The sequence below is a fragment of the Crocodylus siamensis genome, chromosome 4 (assembly GCF_052110815.1).
Source record: "Crocodylus siamensis isolate JL-2025a chromosome 4, ASM5211081v1, whole genome shotgun sequence".
NCBI lineage: Eukaryota > Metazoa > Chordata > Crocodylia > Crocodylidae > Crocodylus > Crocodylus siamensis.
In genome coordinates, this window is record NC_143398.1 from 205668645 (window position 1) to 205692383 (window position 23739).

Genomic DNA, 23739 nt, shown 5'->3' on the forward strand with positions numbered 1-23739 from the left:
TGCTGCCCACCACCTCTTAGTAATCTTATCTTGTATTTTTTGCACAAACAAAACTTCCCTTGCAGCTGAGAGGAGTTTTGATTAGGTTAAAAATTGTTCTGATCCTGTGAAGAATTACATGTAGGCTCAACTGTTAGTGAGTTGTCTCAGTAAAGTCAACAGGTCTACGTGGCGTGTGCAGTTAAATGTGTGTAAATCTTTGGAGGATTGAGGCCATGTAGATCCTACTTCAAGAACACTGATTTTATAAATACAGCCGTGTGTTAAATGCTAATTTAAATGTAAATACATGGCTATGTGCTCTACCCTTTTGGGAATTTGGTTTGAATAAATTAGTCTGGTACTTCAGCAATAGCAGATGAAACTAACTTAAATTTCAATCTTGCTATTTTTATATTGGGTAAAATTTGAGATTCTTCCTCTGCTGGTGTTTATGAAAACTCCCATTAAATTCAGGATTAAAAAATGACACGGGGCCTTGGGTTTTGATGCCATATTTTAACTGTTTGGCATCTTCTGTAAGTTTTATTTGTCACGCTCTTGAGGAAAAGCATAGAGTTCACAAATGTTATAAGACAAATTGAACTGTTTTAAGATAAACTTTTATTGAAAAATTAAAACTGCATTGCATATCATCTTTAGAATTTCAACAGTTCTTTTAACCACAAAACACAGAGATTCTGTTTAAAAAATCTCTTCTTATTTGTCACCATTCAAAAAACAGATTGTGCCCTGAATAAATTATATATATATTTAAATTCTGGGCTACTCTCAAGGCCCCTGTTTCTGTCTGCCATCAATCTAACCATGTTCTCCAAAACAGAGTTCTCTCTACTGAAATGAGAACTTTTCCTGCTTAAAATCTACAGCAGCTTTTCCCAATGGTCATCTTTTCCCAAATCTATTACATCAACTAATAAACACTGCGGCAACAACTTTCTGTTAGCATATGCCCTCTGCGTTGATCATTTATTTCAAGTTCATTCATCTTAACACTGCAGTGATTGTCAATAAGATTTTAGAGAAGAAATCAGAACTTTAGAGTATTGTTACATATGGGAAACTGAGTTACTCACCTGTAATTCTCTGAATTAGTCATATCTTCTGTAGAGTCATACTCTCTGATCTCCCATACACACAGTAGCATGTGGATTTAAGAACAGGAAAGCTCCAGGAAGGACTTTGGTAAACTGTAGAATATAATTCAGATTAGGATTGCCTACTAAAATGAAATAGAGATGATTTGTTGTATTGATGAACATGGCCAGACCTAGAAAAATCTCTGTTTAGATCATCTCTCCAGGTTGGAGGTAAATATGGACACTGTTGCCATAGAAACTGACAGCCATAACTAGTCTAAAGGCTGATAATAGCCTTAAAAGGATACACAAGGAACTATCTGTGAGCATCATCTACCACAAAATTAAGATACAGAACAATCAGAAAGTCAGAGACCATATATAATGGTCTATATCTAGAGATAAAATTACCACTCTTGGTTGTGAGTAGCATGTCAGTGGGAAATTTCACAGTTCTATAATACACACCAGGATTCTGTTCTGGATTCAAACTATCATTGATAGTACTAGGATCCCTGGTGTTTCTGACCTGCTAAGACACTTTGCTAAGTAGAGAAGCAGCATTTTCTAGCGAAGTACAGTTTATACAATACTCAGAGCTAGGATTTGTTCCCAGCTACATCATAAGAGCATTCAGCACTTGATGTATGGTCTTGGGCAGAAACTCCATCTCTTTCTCTTATAGTTTCCCTACCTGTTAAACAAGATAAGAATACTTACTCAACTTATATGTTTCTAAAGTTTATAGAGTTCTTCAAATATAAATGTGAAGATTATTTTTTACTAGTATTATATGATGGTGCAAATCTAGACAAAAAGGCCATGAAGTTAAAATTACAGGTTCAGAGCATAAAGTATGAAGATTACATCTTATATCTTTAGTAGATGTAAGGATATGCAGAAGGCCAGAATCTCTAGACTAGGAATTGGTCAAAGGAACTAAAAGTGATTCTGCTGATGCTTTGTGTGGAAGACATAGAATCACCTTCCAAGTCAGGCATCTTGGCTCTGATCATCGTAGTTCATACTATTTTTGAGGACTAGAATAGATCCTGCAGTCTTCAGCAGTAGGTCTTTGAATAAAGCATTTCGCTATATTCAGAGGGAAAAGTACTCAAAACTAAAATCTTGTGCAAGATGTATTCAAATTCCACTTATTCTGGATTTAATGAGGAAGTGTATACCTGTAAAGAAGATATTTAAGAACAAAGAAGTTGACATCATACATATCCAATGCCAGATGTGACTAATCTGTAATATTAGAATCAGACCTTTTTAAAGGTGCTAGTATTAAAGGCAGGAAGGTGCTAGGAATATTCATTCTGAAAGGTCAAAGTCCAAGACTGAAGACACATGGTGAACTATAATCTCCTGAACAACTGTATGGAGTAAAAATATGATTTTAAGAAGGGAAGAACTAATGGAAAGACCAGTATGCTAGCGGGATTATTAAGAGGTTGCAAAGGCTTTGAAATGGGTAACATACTTTGTCGTCCTCTGCACGTTATTGACAGAAGAAAAAAGAAGAGGACAATGGAATTGCAAGAAGCCTTGAACTTGTCTGCACTGAGGAATAACAGCATGAAAATATTGATTTCTAGAAACAGCTTTATAGGAGGGTAAAGGAGGACAGGGGTGTGCCATGTCTCAAGGAAAAAATAGGAAGAAACAGTGCTTGAAAAGTAATTCCCTCCATCCAAAAGTTATTCATGTAAATTTTGAAAGTTCCCTAGTTATAGAAAGAAGCACTTGTGCTTCAGAATTAGAATCTCTGTCTGTGGAAGGTTGTTTGGGCCCACACATATTCAAATCTTCAAACAGATTTCTCAGTCTTTCCTATATCCATGATGTCAAAATTTCACAGAATTTCTAGGCTACTTAAGAAAGCACAGACATGACATTTTGAAAGTCCAACAGTTAATTGACTTTAAAGATCTAGGATGAAATTTTGTGCTGTGGCACTAAGTGACAGAAGGTAGAATGTAGCTTTAAGTGATCCTTGGGCCTTCCCAATCCTGGACTACTCTGGGGGCTGGAGAAACCCTCAGCATAATTTATGGCAGCCCTGGGGAGCTGCCTGAGTAAGAACAGCCTCCTGGATCTGCTGCATGGACCATAGCAACATCCCTTCTGCCTTGTGATTTAGTGCTGACAGATCCCTCCGTTCACTGCTTGGCCCTTAACGTGCCTGCTTAGCTAGGACTTCTGATGAGATCCTCTGAAGACAAACTTACCAAAGTCTGCTGCAGTGACTGCCCAAGGGAATCCTTTCCTGGCCATTAACAGCCCATATGATGCCTCTGCAGTTCTTTGACCTGCTACAAAGAGGGCCAAAGTAGGGGTGAGGCTCTCATACTAGTATTGGTAGTAATAATAATAATAATAATAAAAAGTTTGATGGTCCTTTCAACAGATTATTGCTATAGTCTTAAATAAAAATAAGATTCTTTGCAATCGTGCCACAGAATATTTCTAATGCAATTAAATTTTATTGCATATTTGAAAGAAAAGCAGCTAATTAAAGATGTGCACACATAGCAGCATATTTGAAAATATTTTGAATCAGTAGGTTTCAATTATCACTACAATAGTCAATCTGTAGACTAAGAACTATGGAACCTTTAACCAGTTCTGCTCCTGTACTTGTCTGCCAGTATGAAATCATGTACTTTGTAATCCTGATAACCTACTGAATAAAGCTGAACAGGCTGCAGATGACTGTGGAACCTATATTGAAATGTCTGATCATTTTCAACTCTTTTGACAAGCTAGTTTAATGTGTAGTTTAGTTCTGTGGTGAGTTTCTGTTTTCCTTTCCTGTAAACTCCAAAGTACATAGTGGCTTCTATACATTGATAATGAGCCTACTTAATGCTCTCATGGAATTGCTATGGACCGTCAGGAATCTTGTCACAGAATAGAGCTAAAAGGTTCTCAGGGATTGATCCTTAACTACATTGAAAATACAGGGGCCTTGATTAGCAACAGATAGTGACCAGTAACTACAAAAGCATTCAGAACACTGGACATACAGCCAGACAGTACAATTAATAAATTAAAGGGATTTCATCGTACTAGAGTCTATATACAATGTTAGAATTCCTTATAGTTAGTAAAATTATCTGTGAGTTATTATTTCAAGGGCACTATTATATAAATGAAAGTGTCAACTAATATTTTTTATCTTTTCTTTGGCTCACAAAGACACTAAAATACCATAAACATTATTTAGAACTTCAATAATATATAAATAGGATACATTACAAATGGAAGAAAATACAAGACAACTCTTTAGCATGGTAAATCTCTGCATATAAATAAGCAAATATTTCATATACCTACAATTGAACAGTTATCTTGCTGTAAAACTATTACATTTAATTCCTTTTACACAAAGTCATTTAACAATAATGTATACAATCTACACAAATTAATCTCTAAAAATACAGCAATAATATACTTGCTACAATGACTCTGCTACAATTATCCCCTGATATGACACTACAGGGGAGGTACAACTATTTTACTGGATGGTGCTTTCCGGTTTTGTTATTTTGTATGCAAGAAAAGCACCAACAATAGAGATTAATGCTATTAAACATTTTCCTTAGTTCCTAAGAATCTACATTTTTAAAAATGTTTCCTTACATCTATTTTCATCTGGCAGATGGATCTGTAGCACATTATCCACATCGTTAATTGTTGAAGGAATAGTTAATTCTCTTAAAGTGGAAAACATGCTGTGGTTTAGTTCTAAGTTATAAGCACATGTGTATATATATATTTAAACTGTACATATATATTGTGCAGAGTTCTTAATTTTAGTACTTATGAATTTCCTGTTGACTATAATAAACGGACTAAAATAAGGATCAATAGTATACTTCAAGATAATATATTTTTCCCTCTGTAAAATGACTTACCAACACACATTTTTTCAGTAACCTATAGATTTTTGTTTTAGAGCATCTTAGGAGAATGGAACATTTAGAAAGGGAATTTCCTTAAAACATGTTCTGCAGAACTGGATAAAAATAGCCAGTACTGGAAAACAGTATGTTAGAGAAATAAATTGTTTGCCAAGTGTACTACAGATCCTGCCCCAATCTTTCTATTTCCTCAATGAGGAAGTCAATGTCGGACTTAGTTGCTGCTGGGTTTGAGACAACCATTCGGAAGAAGTTGACTTTATCTCCCTGAGGCTGATATCCAACCATTGTTGTACCTGACTCCATCATCAGTGCTTTGATTTTCGGTGCCACCTTTATAATTAAAACAAAATGGGAAAGAAATTTATAGTCTTTTCCTTCCCTATCAGTCATTAGATTTCTTAAATTAGAAAAGAAAGCAAATATATCAGACCTAGACTTTTCTAAAAAAAGTCTACAGAAAGAAAAAGTTTAAAAATAAAATGTTTTTCTGTATGTGCATATATGTATGTTTTTAGCAGCTGATATTTATAGTACCCTGGCAACTTAAACACTGTAATGTAAACCATTTTCCTTTTTCAAGCTCCTAATAACATTTTAGAAAATTAAGTATGTAATAATTCTACTAATTTAATTTACACATCACAATGTATGGTTTGATAAATTATTGCAGGTATTACAAGTTGGATAATGAAAATTAAGTCAGTTTCACTCTTGTTTACAGTCTAATTTTCAAGAGCCTGATGCTGCAATGTTTGGATGAGAAATACTAAAAGTAAATGGTTAACTGCTGGAGATGGTTGAAATTCTCTTTTTTTTGAGAATCTGGAAAAACACAAGCATTATATTATCTATGTAGAAATTTTCTGTGAAAAATTTAGATTTTCTGGTATAAAATTAAATCTCCCAAAATTGAAATTGTTAAGTAAAGCAGATACAATTTATAAAACTTTTGTTTGGTCAAAAGGGTGATTTTTCTATCAGAAAGGTTACGATGACAAATCTGCAACCAGTCTTACTGGATAAAGAAAAAATGTATCTGCATAAATTATGGAAAAAGTTTTTATTATACCATGCAATTAGAAAGAACACAGTTCCATCAGTCTTAACTGTTCCCAAGTAACTGCCAATCAACAGCAGAGAGCCTGTCTTTTCTATTCTCATTAGGAACCTAATTATGGACCACATGGAACTTGTTTTTCATCCAGACCTCACCCTTTTTTAATCAGAGTCATATCTCTGGCTTCTATTCTGATACTTTATCTTGGGTATCTTATAATGTCCCATCACCAGCTCACACTTACTTCAGTCAAGTCCAACATTTTGTCTTTCTTCCTAGATTTTCTATGCTACTCTTATTTTATATAACTGTTGGTGATTCCATTATCTAACATGTCCTCTAGGTTCACACAGTAACTTTACTACTTCTCTGTCCTTTTCTCCCTCATGAAATCCTGCTCTGCTTTTACTGTATCTCCAAACCTGCCTTCTCTTATTCATTCACACTATAGAAGTCCTTGCTCAGGGCTTGATTATCTCATCCTGAGTATTATCATCTCTTCCTCTTTGCCACTTGGATTCTTACCTCATCCAGTCTATCTGTCCAAAATGCTGCCACTAAAATAACATACTTTACTTCCTAGTTTTACCCATTCAAGACTTCCATAGATCTTCCTGTTGGCTTCTCCATAATGGAGTTTGCAAACTTCAGACACATCCCTTAGCTTTGACCCTCTCCAACACCATTTCTGCGATCTCCTTTCATAGATTTCATAGATTTCATAGACATTAGGGCTGGAAGGGACCTCAGGAGATCAGCGAGTCCAGCCCCCTGCCCAAAGGGCAGGAAGTCAGCTGGGGTCATAGGATCCCAGCAAGATAAGCATCCAATTTACTCTTGAAGGTGTTCAATGTAGGTGCTTGAACCACCTCTGCTGGCAGACTGTTCCAGACCTTGGGGGCTCGGACAGTAAAGAAATTCTTCCTTATGTCCAGCCTGAAACGGTCTTGCAGGAGTTTGTGACCGTTCGACCTCGTCATCCCTTGGGGCACTCTGGTGAACAGACGTTCCCCCAGATCCTGGTGGTCACCCCTGATAAACTTATAGGTGGCCATCAGATCACCCCTGAGCCTACGCTTTTCCAGGCTAAAGAGTCCCATGGCTCTCAGCCTGTCATCGTAAGATCTGTTTTCCTGACCTCTGATCATGCGCGTGGCTCTCCTCTGGACTCTCTCAAGCTTCTCCACATCCTTTTTGAATTGTGGAGCCCAAAACTGGACGCAGTACTCCAGCTGCGGCCTCACCAAGGCCGAGTACAAGGGGAGAATGACGTCCCGGGATTTGCTCGAGAAGCATCTATGGATGCAAGCCAGCGTTTTGGTCGCTTTACTAGCCGCAGCATCGCATTGGAGGCTCATGTTCATCTTGTGGTCAATGATGACCCCCAAGTCTCTTTCTTCTGTAGTGCTATCCAACGTAGCACTGCCGACCCTATAAGGATGCTGCAGGTTTTTCCTCCCAAGGTGGAGAACCTTGCATTTTTCGGTGTTAAACACCATCAGGTTCTTGTCCGCCCATTTGCTGAGCTTGTCCAGGTCAGCCTGGATCACCCGCCTATCTTCTGGTGTGGATGCTTTGCCCCAAAGTTTGGTGTCATAGGCGAACTTGGCCAGTCCACTCCTGACTCCAATGTCCACATCATTAATGAAGATGTTGAACAGTATGGGTCCCAGGACAGAGCCTTGAGGGACCCCACTGGTCACAGGGCACCACGATGAGTGACTGCCATCGATTACAACACTCTGGGTCCGACCACGGAGCCAGTTTCCCAGCCAGCGGATCGTGGTGGAGCCAAGGCCACAACTGGCCAGTTTGGCCAAGAGGTGATTGTGGGATACCAGATCAAAGGCTTTTTTGAAGTCAAGATATATGACATCAATCTCTTCTCCCCTGTCCAGGTGATAGGTCACCTGGTCATAGAAGGAAATGAGATTGGTCAAACAAGACCTACCCACGACAAACCCATGCTGGCTATCCCTTAGAATGTTAGCCTGGGCCAGTCCCTCAAGGATGGCCTCCTTAATAAACTTTTCTAAGATCTTCCCCAGGATAGAAGTCAGGCTAATGGGCCTGTAGTTAGCCAGATCCACTCTCCTCCCTTTCTTGAAGATCGGCACCACATTGGCCTTCTTCCAGTCTTCGGGCACTGTACCAGAGCGCCAGGAGTTTTCAAAGATCCGTGCCAGGGGCTGGGCTATGACGCTCGCCAGCTCCTTGAGTACCCTGGGGTGCAGATTGTCAGGGCCAGCTGATTTGAAGGTATCCAGCTTCTCAAGGTGTTCCTTCACGAGGTCAGCATTTATGGAGGGTAGGGGATCCCCATCACCCGGATCTCCCTGTCCCATAGCAGGCATGGGCGTCCCATGGGACTGATGAAAGACTGATGCAAAGTACCTATTTAATAGGTTGGCTTTTTCCTGGGCGTCAGTTGTCAGTTGCTCCATCTGGTTTAGCAGGGGTCCAACATTGCCCTTGCTTTTCCTCCAGCTCCCCACATATCTGAAAAAGGACTTTTTGTTGTCCTTGATGCTTGAAGCTAGTTGGAGTTCAGTTGCAGCCTTGGCTTTCCTGGTTTGCTCCCTGCAGGACCGGACCAGTGCAGAATAATTCTCCTTGGAGGTGAATCCCGTGCTCCATCCTTTGTAGGCTTTCCTTTTTAGCCACAGGAGGTCAGCTAGGTCCCTAGAGAGCCAGGAGGGCTGCTGTGCCTTCTTGCTGCCTTTCCTCTGTGTTGGAATAGATTTAGCTTGTGCACTGAGGATCGCTTCCTTGAGAAGCAACCACTCTTCTTGAACTCCCATCTCCCTGGGGTCACGGTCCCTGAGGGCCTGACCGACAAGCCTCTTGAGCTTGTCAAAGTCGGCTTTTCTGAAGTCAAGGACTTCTGTGTTGCTGACTGACTTGCCAGCTTTACGGCGGATGGTGAAGGTGATCAGCTCAGGTCATAACAAATCATTCCTACTCCTACATGCATCATTGGGCCTCCTCTGAAGTCCCAAATGTCTGAAACAACTTCTTTGACCTAGCTCCCAGCATGTTTCCAGGTCTACCACTCAGCCATTCCTGCCAAAGGGCCTTCAAAGTCTGGTCATTATCACACCAAGCATTAACTAATTAGATAATGTGAAAGCATAAACACAGACCAGCACAATAAAAAAAATAAAAATCCAAGAATGTATACACCTCTCTATCTTACTGCTTTTCATTGTCTCTCATCCCCCTTCTTTTGTTGATATGTCTATTCAGATTATAGGTAGGGACCTTTTCTTTATATGCAACTATGTTCCTAGAGCTAATATAAATACATTTAATAAAGAATAACTAGTATATACCACCTCTGGAAAGAATATAACTTCAGACCTGATATGAACAGGGAAGGAAGTGGAACAAAACTCAAGATCTATAACATTGGTCATAATGTATAACTTTGGAGACCTGGGTCAAGAATTGGGTACATCGATGAGAGTAGAGACAGATACAGTATTGTAGATGGCTTAAGAAATAAATCATTGTTTTATATGCAAGTCTCATACCCTGTGTAGCTTTTCTCTTCTCTCTTCAAAATCTGGCATGCCCCTGAGACTTGGTGGAATGTACCAGAAACATACATTTGTGTGTTCAGGCTGCAAAAAGATTAGTGAGATATATATGTGAATAAACAATACATTAAAAGTGAATTACAACATAGATAATTCACATTAATACCTGAAAGACCAATAAATCGTTACTGAACATTTTATTACCAAAATCAAGTCCAAAATGTTATTAAGGTGCTTACTTCTATATATTAAAACAATAAATGATGTATAATATTAGTACTTCACGCTATTTGTAGCTGCCATCTTGAATTCACTACTGTGTTCTTTTTAAAAAGTCTAGTGCACTAAAGACCGATAAATATTTTGTTTAACAGTTATGCAGCTGTAAGGCAATTTTCCTTTCAAAATTTCAGTGCCTAGTCCTTAGTAGTAGTCTGACATTTTGCAGAAGTATTTCTGTCTTTTGGTAATGTAAACTACTTTGCCGATTCTTAGCAAGTGAAGAGCAAACTCTGTGCATTGTTTTATCAACCAATAGTTCATGGCTTGTGTGGTGGCACCTGCTACAGATGAGACCGTAGAGACAGCAGTCTTTATGCCCCATGAATGACAGCATCTGGAATATCAGCCTGTCTTAAGGCAGTCACTATGCCCTGTTTTGAGAAGCCAATTCAATCCTGCAAATTAGTCTTACAGTTGTATCTTTGTTGATAAATACCACCTGATGTGAACAGTAACTTTTGAGAAGAGAAGCGAAGCTGACAGGAGAGACAAAATCTTGCATTCGTGACTGAAATTCACACAAAGCACAGTTTGTAGGCCAAAAATTTGTTCAGATATTATTCTTTGGGAATAAAAACAGTTTTGTATGGATAGCTCGAGAAGCTTAGAGAAATTCAACTCTGTTCAAACTTCTTTTATGGAATGCAGATTAAATGAAAAAATGCATTTAAAATGACTTACCTCTCCATCAAAAACCATCTCAAATTCTTCCCTGTTTTTAATTTTAGTATAGAGGTACTCTGACAATTCCAGACATTTGTTGATCTGATTTTCAAATCCTACTGTGCCCTAATAAAAAAAAAATCTATTAGTTATGTAGTAATTTTTCTTCTTTTCCATCACGTAGCCATCTCTTGTAAGCAGGTATAAATATAAAACAAAATAATTATTGGACCATTCTTTGACAAGTTTGAAAGAAAAGTTAAATGATGACTACAGAAGTAACTATACCTTCCAGTTCAATGTATTGTGTAAATAGTGAAACTGACATGATTAAATGTAGACTATCAAAGAATAACTATTTTGTTTGTACTCTATTTTTAAACTTAATTTATAAAGATTTAAAAACATCCTTAAACACTTTATTTCTAGAAAGGGATTGATTTTATGTTAGTTCCTCTCCTTTCCTCCCTTAGAAATATCAGGAATATTAAGAGCTGGCTTCCCTGTTTCTCTCAGAGGCCCAGGATGCTGGAATAGGAATTCAGTTGAAGTGGGTAAGGTGGGAATACTCTTTCCTTATCCCCAGCTGTTTTTCAGGTGTTTGTACAGTAGATTCTTCTCACTGGAATCACTTTGGGAAATGGTGATTCGATTCTATTAACCATTTTTTAAAGAATACAGATACAGACTCCTCCCCCACAGCCCCCAGCCCTGCTTGTGCCTCTTGCTCCCCCCCCAATCCCCCCAGGCCTGCTGGTGCCCTTTGCCCCCACCCACAGCCCCCTGGGCCCCTAGCCATGCTGGAGGGGGCCCCCAGCTGCCAGGGCTATGGGGCTGGGGACCCTGGTCTGTAGCCCCCTTCCCCTAGCAGGAGGTGCCAGCTGCTGCAGCAGAGTGGATCCTGGCTCCCTACCTACTGTTGCCCAATGCGGGCGTGGGGGGTGGGGGGTGGGGCAGCTCCCTAGTGTGGTGTGCACTCCTGGAGGGGCAGAGGGACCCGTGACACCCAGCTCTGTGCGCAGGGTGGGGGTGGGGGCAAGTGTGGGCAGTAAGGGCAATGGTATGGGGTTGTGCCCTTCAAAGCTACCATGCATGGAGGGGGCATATCGTCAGGGAACCCGGCCCCCATTCCTCTGGACGAGCTGCCCGTGGCCCTGTCCCACTCCCCATTGGTTTCCCAGCCCTGCCCAACTTCCTCCCTCGCTCCCTCCCTCCCTGTGGGGGTTCAGTTACTGCCCCATCCCCTTGCTTAGCTGTGGGAATTGCTCTCCAGGCTGCTTAGAGCCATGTGCATGTATAATACATGCACATGGTGCCCCCTGCCCAGCCCCCTGCAGGCTTGAACTCTGCCAGCCTGCAGAGGGCTCCTCGCAAAACTGCACAATCCCTGGGCTTCTCCAGTGATATGATTCCAACAACTGAAAATTGTTATTCTAATATGAGTGATTTTTACATGTAATAATATACAAGTAGTTGTGGTTTTCCCATATTGATTCAAATAAGCAGCTTATTCTATTAACCAGTGATTCTATAAAGTGGAATCCACTGTATTAAGAAAAAAAAGGAGCTTAAAAAACCTGGGTAAAAATCCCTTCCCCTTTTAGCTGCTTAGCTTTTCATCTGATCTTCTGTATTGCATGTTACTTCTCATGTCCTCCAGCAGGAGGTGAGTTGAGATCTCATCTGTTTATTGTATAAAAATAACAAAATGAAAGCTGAAAAAGCATTTTTAAAAGATTGAGAAGATTTTTGTATAGCAATGAAGAGGTTAAAAAAAAGGCATGTGCATGTTTCCCCCAGAAGGTCACTATTATGGCTTGGGTAAACCCTTCATACAGCCCTTGTCAGGCATCTGTGGCACTGGTTTTCTACAGTGAGAATACATTTCCCCTGAGGGTAAATTTATAAGATAATTGAAGGGTGTTGGCTATATCTGGGTAAAATATCACATTAAGCACACTATCTACTGGAACTTTGGAGACAAGGCTTCTCACTTTTGGCAGCCATTAATCCTGGAAGTAAAAGCAAGCTAAGGTTTTATTTTACCCCAAAAAGAAAAAAGCAAAAGCCTGACCAAAGGCAATTGTTTCAGTATATCATCCCATTTAGTAGACGCTATTATAAATAGCATCTAAAACTCTAGAGCCTAAATGCTTTGAGAAAATTTGGATCTCTAAAAAGGTCAGATCAAAATTGAAACTCCCCAGTTTTTGGAGAAGGTTTAAATCCCAAACCAGCAGTTGAACTTTATAACTTGGGTCTACAATTTATTTTTAATAAATATTATAAATGCCCTATTCATTTGCAAACCATAAACATGGTCTTTTCACATTATTATGACCATGAAGTCTTTTTATAATGTGCTTGTACACTACTGTGTACAAAGGGGTTCTGGTCCATTACTGGGGCTCTAACACTAACAGAATACCATTCATAATTCAGAATTATATCAAACAACAACTCTCCTTCTTTTCTCCTTGCTGGTACCAATGACTGCAGTCAGATTCTTTACTCACTACACCGATGATGTATTTTATTTTGGATAGGAAGAAATCACGCTTCACATGCTCTTTATTCATGCTTGAGTTTGGGGTGTTACACTACTCTCAACCACAGATGTATCTTGTCAGTGAGACTGGCCTGTCAAGTGAATACAACAATATGGGTAGACTTAACATGCTACTTGTGTCAAGGAGAGGGGCTGAAAACATGTGCTAGGGTAGGGGTCGGCAACATTTTGGGGCAGAGTGCCAAAAACACCCTCAACTTTGACTTGTAAGATGTTGGTGTTGCCAGGGGCAGACAGTGGGGGAGTCGCAACAAATGGCCCAATTCTTATTCTGGCAGCACAGCCCTGACCCCTTCCCTGCTGTCCACCCCAAGGCACAACTAACTGCCAAGCAAAATGCCTTTGAGTGCCACATTCTGGCACCCATGCCGGGGGTTGCCTTAAGAAGGCCTACTGATCTCTGGGTGACTTAGGGTTGTCAGGGTTCTGTAGTCAGCAAATGGTGGTTAGAACTATGAAAAACATATTGCTCAGTTATGGATCACAGCCCAGTTTTAATGGATCATAGGTGGATTCATGTAATTGGATTGCAGCCCCAAAAGGGTGCGTTTTGGAAAAAAAAATGGATACTAATTGGAATGCATTCAGAAGTGCCACTGAATCTACAGTGTGCACCAAATAATGGATAAAACCAACACAAGTCCCTATGAAACACAACATTATTTATGTCAATAATTCTTTATCTTATATATGCCTGAATGTTAAATATTTTACACTCTTGTGTTTCTCTTGTCACAGCATTTTTAAAGATAAGCTTGTAACTCATGGGACATTTTGAAAACTAGGCTGTGTAAAAACAGTTTTTCTTCCACATTTCTGTTTTTTGCTTCCCATATTTTTTAATATTCAAGACATTGACATGTGAATAAATATTTTGTTCATCAGTAGTTATATTTCTCCAACTGCTCAATCATCCTCTGAAGGCAAAATACTCTTTTTGTGTGTTTATTCTTTCTAATTCTTATCATTTCACAAAGCACTTGAGTGTGGCCATCTCACTCAGATAAAGGCCCCATTTCAATAAATGTTGCCTGAATGAGAGCTGAAAGAGGGGCCACAGCACATTGACATTTCAGGCTGATAAATAGAAAGGAACAAATTATGAAGTATCAACAGAAAAAAATTGTACTCTTACTTACCTGGGCATCCAGCCTGTAAATACATGGGTATTTAACACCAGGCACCTGAGTAACCCACTAATTTCAATGGGTTGCCTGGGTAATGAAAATTAAGCATGAGCCTCAGTGTTTGCTTTGCCAGAGCTCCACACGCCAGTTCTGCAGAGCTTAGTTAGATACAACCTCCTCCCAGAAGTAAAAGTAAAATTTGTTTTCAGAGGCCATGTCTATTCTGTAAACTTGCCATACCCCAAAGCAGTGCACTCAAGCACACTGCACTACTGCAGGTGGGCTGTCTCCTCGACTATAGGCAGCATAGCATTGTCCATGTAGTGCTTACATGACCTAAGTAGCCTTGAGGAGTGGTGGGTAGACTGATGTAGCCATGATGTCCAGCTATTTGAAAAGTAAAGATTTCTTTCTTTATTGGACGAACTGCATAGCTAGGAGAGTCAGACAAGCTTTCAAATGCAAAACATAAGAAGAACATTGTGCATTTAAAACATTGTCTAATTCCATCCTAAGTATACAGTTGGTTCAATAAAAGATACCAGCCAAAGAAATCCTTGCCTCACATAGCCAATAACTCTAACTTCATGCTAATTAGCCTTCCCACATATCATGTAGATGCAGCAACGTTGCTTCTGGTTTTGGAGGAAGCCTGCCAGGAGCCTAGCAGTGTGTTCAAGGGCACTATTGCTGGGTATGGCAAGGTTACCATGAAGCTTATGTTGTCCATGGAGTCAAAACCTATGGGACAGAACTGCAGAGGACCTCCACAATCATAAAATGCAGTTCTCTGTATCACAAGCAAGTGAACACAGTATCTATTAATTGATTTATCAAACTTTATCTTAAAACAAGTTAGGTTTTTTTGACCCCCACACTAGTACTGGAAAGCTGAAAGTCACCCCTCTCATTGATAGTGATTTTTAAACTCTGACATGACATATGCTAAATGCATTTTTAACATTTTAATTTGATCTTTATTATTTACCTTTGCCTTCCACATCAACCAGAATTTGAAAATGTCCACATGACGACCACATTGTATTGCCTTATCTCCAGTGTCATAGGATATATCATACTGCTTGTCTTGCTGAAACAGATATCCTGCACACATCTGATTGCAACCTTGAAGTATACCCTATTATAAAAATCATATATTTTTACTATGTGTGAAATATGTATAATGTGCATATAAACACATTTATTAATCATACACATACTTCTCAAATACCTGCAGATTAATACAGAAACAATGTATTGCAAGGCCCAACTTTTCAACTTTTGACTGGTTTTGAGGAACACAAGTCATGGATACAATTTTGTGTTCTCAACTCAGTCACTTGGATGCCTTAATCCCTGGTTAGTCAAGTAGAGAGATACTAAGAAAAACAAAGGTTTTATCAGTACTTAAAAAAAATCAGAAGTAACAGCCCCAAATCAGTCTGAATTCTTAACCTGCTGTTCAAACATCCCCTGTTTTATTCCACAGGCTAATAGCATATAAAGCCTATTTTTAAAACATAAGACTTTTGGAGGTTAAATTATGGGCTAAAATGAGCTCAGATGGTCTTACAGTTTAGGATAAACATATAATGATGAAGAGTGTCAAAGAGAAATTAACTTAAAATGCAAAGAAGGGCTTTGACTGCATTCATGGGCCAATACTACTGTTGTTCAACATTATTTATAAATGTAGGCATAACTGGGACTAGATAAGACACGTAACATCACCAATAAAAAGAACAGAAAAAAAATATTTTTGGCTGCCCATTTCACTACTATTAACTTACCTACTAATAGTATATTTTCTTTCCTGGCTATGATGTACAGGCATACCTCGTTTTATTGCGCTTCGCTTTATTGCGCTTCGCAGATATTGCGTTTTTTACAAATTGAAGGTTTGTGGCAACCCTGTGTCGAGCAAGTCTGTCGGCGCCATTTTTCCAACAGCATTTGCTCACTTCGTGTCTCTGTGTCACATTTTGGTAATTCTCACAATATTTCAAACTTCAGCAACCACCACCCTGATCAGTCAGCAGCCATCAATATCGAGGCAAGACCCTCCACCAGCAAAAAGATTACGACTCGCTGAAGGCTCAGATGATGGTTAGCATTTTTTAGCAATAAAGTATTTTTTAATTAAGGTATGTACATTGTTTTTTTAGACATAATGCTATTGCACACTTAATAGACTACACTATAGTGTAAACATAACTTTTATATGCACTGGGAAACCAAAAAATTCGTGTGACTCACTTTATTGCGATATTCGCTTTATTGCGGTGGTCTGGAACCGAACCCGCAATATCTCCGAGGTATGCCTGTACATAGAAATATAATGAAGAAACAACATGCCCTTACTTGAGTTACCTTGGCAACACCTTGCAATAACTGGGGTGATGCTCTTTAAGCAGGCATACTGCTAGTAATAACTAATGTTTCCTATAATGAGACCCCAAAATGCTTTACAAAGCAAGCTAAACATCATTAACCGCATTTTATGGATGGGGAAACTGAGGCACAGAAAGATCCACTGAGTCACCCAAGGAGGCCAGTGGCAGCACCAGGAATAGACCACAGGTCTCCTAAGTCGCAGTTAGGGCTCTGTTCACTTGGCATCACTGACTCTTCAGCTAATTACTGCCCAGAACAAATGACAAGACAATGAGGTCAGAAAGGTTTTTTAAAAAATGATCCTGCTTATAGATGATATGACTTTGAGTGATCAAACAAAAACACGGTTCTAAAAAATATGGTTCTAATTCTGCTTCCCTTGATGATCATGGCAAAACTTCCAAGATGATGAGGTCCTAAAACTGCATCTGAAATCATAAGTAAAAAATGAAAGTAACATGGCCATTTGCCAACAGGATTTTCAACTGTTAAGCCACATGTGTGATGGAAAATATTTACTGTTTATTTACTGAGTTGTACATTTCTGAAATTACCAACCTGCAAGGTGCACATACAGTGTAAGACAAACATATAGGGACAGCTGTCTGGCTGATGTACATCAGTATGCTGGCTCCACTGATGCCCTTGGACAATTCCAAGTTTCATCAGCTGAGGATCTGCTCCATAATATTGATTACCTTAATCAAAAGCAGCAAAAGCAAAAGGTATTTCCTTCTTCCCCCAAATAAACAAAATATTAATCCAAGCAATTCTTCTCTTCTGAAAAGGCAACCAAAAGAAGTCGACCTTGTACCATGCCCTAAAAAATTTGGGGTGTGTTTTGGTGTTAAATTGCAAGATTATCAAACAGTATAAACCAGACCTTTTCTCGAATAAGAATGGCAGAGCATTGCAACAAGACTCCCATCATCTTGTGTGGATTCCATGTGACCGAGTTGGCTCTGCAAAAGAAGTACATGCTCAGAGAAGATCTGGAAAACAGAGGTGCCTTTAGCAAATTTAATCTGGAGCAGCTGCTTCTGAGTTCTGCTCTCAGAATTGAAATGTATGGAGTTACACTCGTGTCTAGCCAGTATTAGTGAACATGGATTGAATCAGGGCTTTAGAGTTGTCCAGGAATTAAGCAAGTGTCAGAAGGCTGCTCAAACACACAGGAAGTTTGTGACCTCTATATGGAAAACAGACTTATGGATTATATTTTCCAAAAGTTCAACAACAGATTAAATAAGTACATTAAGAAAATATGATTTATTTAATCCCTGTCCTACAAAAGATCTCAGTTTACCACTTCAGTTACACAGGCATATTTTTAAGTTTCAAGGTGCCAAGCAAAGAGGAGATGAAGTATTTTTTGCTGGATTTGGTAAAAGAAATAAGGGGGGGGGGTGACTATTAGACTTTTGTGAACATGAAGATACCATTTGTTGTCATGTATGACAGTGAAGGCACATATCACGGCAGCTCATTCAGGCCTTGTCCCCATGGCGGCAAGCCAGTCACAGGATGGAGGTATTCCTGGATATGTCACATCTCCACAGAATGTTTGCAATGAATACTGACTTTGGTTTCCCTGCCAAGGTGCAGTGCATTGCTTTGTTGATCCCTGAACCTGGTGGATTCACACTGTTTGCCTAAACACTAACTTCACTTAGCTATTTTTCTTGTTACTTGCTGTATGATGTGTGCTTCTACTCGGCAATTTGTGCCCTACAAGAAAGCGTTCAAACATGTTTTACTGTCTTATTATACTGCTCTCTGTCTTACCTATTATGTTTACTTTGATTATCCCAGGAATTAGCTATGACTGCACTGGGGATAAGGAAGGAATATCATGCTAGGCCTTTACAAGGTAATTTGGCCATGTGTTGTAGATTTTGCCTCAAACACCTTTTTGCATTCCTTGGGTATTTTGTGTATACTAATTGTGCAGATTATGTATTGTTTGGTCATTCATCACTTTCCAGATTTCTTCCAGATGGGCTGTGCTTGTTGATACAGTGGGAAACAGGTGAATCAAGAGACATTCTCACATGGGAATATACAACTATCAACCATTGTAGATTGAAACCCTGCCATCACTGGTAGACAGACACCTTTGTATCAAAGGTTACCCAGCATAACAGACTGGACCATCCTTGACATGCGGACAAGCTTAGAAATGGGGAGGAAAGAGTCCTGTCCTGTGACAAGGTTTTTGAAAATAGTATTGCATTGTGAATCTTGCTGAAGTTCAGCAAGGACTCCTTCCCTGCCTGTTCTAAGTTTGGTTAACTTGGTACTATGAACTATTCAATGAAGGCTACACCCTGGTCTCAGTGCACTTTCTTCTGAACTGGGTTGTGTACTAGGGAATACTGGAGGGGCCATGGAGCCATATTGCATATCCTTGCAAACCACTGGAGTAGCCTGAAGCTTGTAATCATGGGGGACCTGTGCTCCTGTTCTAGGTAGGAAAGAGTTGGGGTAGTTCTAGATACAACATCCAGAGCTCCAAAGAAGTGCAATGTGCACCTGTGGTACTCTGTTTTTGACATTCAGGGTGCAGACCTCATCTATGAGCATTACAAATCCTTCTCCCCCTGCACAGTGGAGCACTGTACTAGTTCTGCTGCTGTCATTGTGTTTCTCAGCCCTGGAGAGGGAGGGAAGAGTTTTCTCCTTGTCCTCTTCTCCCATTCCCAATTCAGTCACTCCTCTTATTTGCCAAGTAATCTCCCTATCTCCTTCAAATTTCCTTTAAACTTACCTTTCACTTAGCTTTCCCTTACTGATCTCCCTTCCAGTGCTGTTTGCAACCTGCTTGCCCCTGTCTTGTTTTATATTGTTTCAGGTTAATTAACAGAGTGGATAATTAATGGTGTAAGTTGTAGGTAGGAAGGGACTGCATTTTTTTACGCATTGGTGAAGTGCCAGGCAGTTATGAGCAACTACAAAAAATACAACAATGCCGATAAGCCCTGTATAGTACCTTTCTATTCCATTCAGTTTATGGCGATGCTTCCTGGACATTAGGAGTCCACCTCCCCAAGCAGCCTGAAAGTGATGGAAGGACAAGGAAAGTTTTATATTTTTGAAAAGCCTAAAATATTTTAGTTTGCTGTAAGCTCAAACCAGCAAACCCTCTAACCACTGAACTCCTAAAAGAAGTTCCATATGTGGAGGGATTTTGTAGAATGTAATTATTATCTGTTTCCAATCCTCTTAATATCAGAATTGCAGGAAATGTGAACACAGTTTAATCTCAAATATTTAAATTCAACACAAAATAATTGGAACAAAAAGGAATGCTTTTTAACCTTAATTAGTATTAGCAGTGTGTTTGGTTACTTACATCCACATGGAGCCAGAGGTTATATTTTTCACATATATCTGCAATCTCCTGTATTGGATCAAAGGCTCCATATACTGTTGTGCCTGCAGTTGCATTAACATACAGTGGAACATATCCCTACAATAAAAATAAACAAATGATCATAAATGAAAGCTAATCTATTTCCAGAGAAAAGGCTTAAAAGTAATTTCAGGTGCTTCACCTGTTGCTGTATTCTAGTGTCAATTTGATGCTTTACTGACCCATTTTCCTGTTTTTAAAATGATTTCCTTTTCTTTGCTCTTTGCAAGACCCATGCAAACAACCCTGGAAATAAATTAACTAATTGGCTATACATGGTTAAAACTGCTGGCTTTGTTATTGTTTCTCTATACTGAAGTGCTGGAAAACGTGAAAAGTAAACACATAAAAATGGGATTTTTTTTTTCTCTAATGGTCAAGTCATGCTAAAAAATACTTAGAAAAAATCATTTTAAGTATAACTCTTAAGATGATACTTGCCTTTAATTTTTTTGGAATAGAACAACAGAACAAAAAAGGGGACTGTAAGTTATATCAAAATAAAATAAGTGACCTGCATGAAACAACTTAAAATAGATGTACACACACACGTTTTTCAAAATAAAATGCTTGAACTGCATGAACTCTGCTTCTGCATGTCCTTTCACAGCATCTGAAGTGAACTTTGGTTCACAAAAGCTTGTGCTCTCTCTCTCCATATATATTATTTAGTTAGTGTATAAAGATGCATCTCTACCCTGACTTCTGACTTGACTGCACACTAACAGAGCTAACTACCTCTTTCTGAATTGCAAGAAACAAAGTATATGTATATGCATACACACACACACACATCTGTACGCATGCCCACACACATGCACACATGTTACTAGGACAACACAACTACACAACTGTATTATTGTTTTATGCATGCTGTAGTTTCTTTTGAACACTTGCAAAACAACTAGGCAAATCCCCCTTGTTGTATTTCTGTTGTTTTTGAAAACATTAAAAAACAAAAGTAATAACAAATTCATTATTTTAAGCATAGAATTCCTCATATGAGAAAATTAAATAAGTAGTCAAGGGCCTGATCCTGAAAGAATTATTGGAAACTGTGGAGAGTTCCTAGGATGAGCCCTCCGACACATGAATTTCAATGATCTCTTTTCAAATATTCCAGAACAGAATGTTAAAAGGAAAAAAAGTCAAAAACTATATATGTGGGTCAAGAGTTTGAAAGCCCTACATGATTAAGTCATCAATGGAAACCTAAGCAATAAAATGTAGATATTTCTAGATGTTGTATAAAAAAAGACCTTATTAACCAAAATTGTTATTGGAGAATAATACAGGGTCTGACAGCTTCTAGCATAAATATTCTGATTTAATGTTAGCTCTCAGCTACCAAAGGAAAACAATAAACTCTGACCTGAACATTAAGGCACTATGTTTTAAAATGCAAACCTTTTCCTTAGCTTCCAGAATTTTTGCTTCCAAATCAGCTGGTATTATTTTCCCTCTGTAATTATTATAGAAACAGAGACAAAGAAAATTAAAAGACTACACAACAGGATCAGCTACAGCAAAAATAATTTAACAGGAGCTTTTCAACAGGCCATTAGCATCCTGACACACTGTACTGAACCAGTCCTTAGGCACAATAAAACAAATTTAACAGTTGAACACATTTAATATATCACAAACTTAACATTCATCTTACCTTTCATTACATTTTATCAAAATCACATTGTCTGTTCCAAACCCAAGTGCAGACCCAGCTTTCTTTATTGAGTAGTGACTCTGCAGCAAAACATACACACATTTAATGGTAGAAGAATCATTTAGATAAATGTCTACAAAACCGTTAGCAATGTATTAACAACAATTAGTACATTAAGCTCACATGTTCTGAAGTAAAGAGGACAAGTTTAGGAACAGCAGCCATTCCTTTTGTTTTGACTTCAGGGAAATACTTGTAACGAGCAGCCATGATGCTGTACATATTGGATATAGCCCCCCCTATAAAAATGCATAATAAAATATTGAAAATGAGAAAAAATGACCTCTGTTGGAACAAAGTCATATCACAGTACCACTTGTGCATTGTAGTGAAAACTCCAGTGAAGTATGAACAGAATAAATGAATGGGATGCATGGTTATCTATCTGAAAGGTCTGAAGACAGATCATTTAAAAAATCATATTGAAAGTCAGAGTTTCTCATTTATCTCATCTGATTGTTAATATTTCTCTAACATATTAATTAAAGGACCAGTTTTCAATATGCTGCACTTGAAAACAAGGCCCATGTTTTCTTGTTAACAAGTATAGCAGGATCATACCTAATTCCCTGCGACTGGAGAGCTATTACCAAGAGCCTACAAAAGCTTTTCTTAAACATTTTCATTAACCACTGTATTGAGCCAGATCCCCTTGTGTATTTTTCCTGCCTAGGGAAATAGGAACTTAGCAAGTTTGCGTTCATGGATTTTATGCTTGACTATTCCAAAGTGAAGTGCAATTTGTTTTTCATCCTCAGAAACAAGTCCAGGGTTCTTTCCCTTTTCCCTACGCTGACAAATTCATACCAACCTGGTATTTTGCAACAGGTAAGTGCTATCAACAAGGAGGCCCTATGCCTCTGCACAACTTCCCAGTCCCCTCTGCTACTATCAATTGTCCCTATGTTCCTTTCATGGAATAAGTTTGGAGCATAGAAGGTGGTGATCTATCATATTGGATTAATGTAACTATTCTCTCAGATTTCCTGAGTTTCAAGACAAATGATGCCACAGAGTGGCCTACACTTAACCCCAGCTTCCCTGTGGATGCAAGGAAAAGGCAGCTCATCCCTCTTCCAGGTTCTCAATCCCACATCTGCATGGTGGGCTGGTGGCCAGTGGGACTTGCTGTTGCCTTGTACCTCTAGAAATTCAGGACTATGGTTATAAGATTTACTGAATATGGATATTTAAGTGCCTAAGGATTGATTGTGGCAGCTGACTTTAGACGTGCAAGTTTGAAAGCTTTGGCCAAGTTTCTGAAGGGCTCTTACCATTATATTTGTAACCACATTTAATACAAATTCATGTTTTTAAAAAGATTAAAAATGCATCTAAATGGTTATAACTCCTTATGAGAAATCTGAATGAAACAAATACTTTAGGTAGAACATTGTTAGTTTTAAACTCTGATGCTGGATTTTGCATTATGGTAAGTACAGGAATATGCTTATTCAACTACAGTTAATATTTAAGTCTTGGCATTTCAGTTAAATGGTCAAAATGTAGGAGATACCCACCAGGTGAGAATATTCCATCACCATCCTTATTTGACCATCCAATAATCTCTCTCATCTTCCGAAGTGTTATCTGCTCCATGAGGACAAAAACAGGTGCAATTTCATATGTAAACCTGCATGGATTAAAAAAATAAACTGATTACAGTTCAAATTTCAAAACATAAATAAATGGTTGATCTTTGATCCTTTGTGAAACTATTCAAGACTTAACACTTCCTTTAAATTTAGGATCTGATCTTGCAGCCCTAACTCAAGCAAGACTCCCTAGGGGGGCAATGTTAATATAGTACTAAGATATAGCATATTTTCTATGCATTCTTCTAACCATTAGTCACTAAAACCTGTGATTATACATTCAGATTAATTGAAAAAACTTTGCTGGTCAGTACTGTGTAAGGTTGGACTGTAAAATATTTGGTTCACACAGTGCCAATTTCACACT

The 23739-nt window shown here is 38.8% G+C and overlaps 1 protein-coding gene across 2 annotated transcripts in view; it reads right to left on the reverse strand.

Annotated features, from left to right (window-relative positions):
- Positions 1 to 607: 607 nt before the first annotated feature.
- GAD1 (glutamate decarboxylase 1) overlaps positions 608 to 23739 on the reverse strand; it is a 44519-nt gene continuing 21387 nt past the window's right edge. For both annotated transcript variants that reach the window (XM_090045490.1, XM_090045489.1), the window contains exons 7-17: positions 23298 to 23410; positions 21901 to 22016; positions 21718 to 21797; positions 21462 to 21516; positions 19995 to 20111; positions 19632 to 19696; positions 17526 to 17604; positions 15237 to 15386; positions 10571 to 10678; positions 9602 to 9691; positions 608 to 5341 (exon numbers count right to left, since the gene is read on the reverse strand). In XM_090045490.1, coding sequence (XP_089901616.1) covers positions 5168 to 5341; positions 9602 to 9691; positions 10571 to 10678; positions 15237 to 15386; positions 17526 to 17604; positions 19632 to 19696; positions 19995 to 20111; positions 21462 to 21516; positions 21718 to 21797; positions 21901 to 22016; positions 23298 to 23410 — 1147 coding nt within the window. In that variant the 3' untranslated portion in view covers positions 608 to 5167. The remainder of the gene's footprint in view (positions 5342 to 9601; positions 9692 to 10570; positions 10679 to 15236; positions 15387 to 17525; positions 17605 to 19631; positions 19697 to 19994; positions 20112 to 21461; positions 21517 to 21717; positions 21798 to 21900; positions 22017 to 23297; positions 23411 to 23739) is intronic.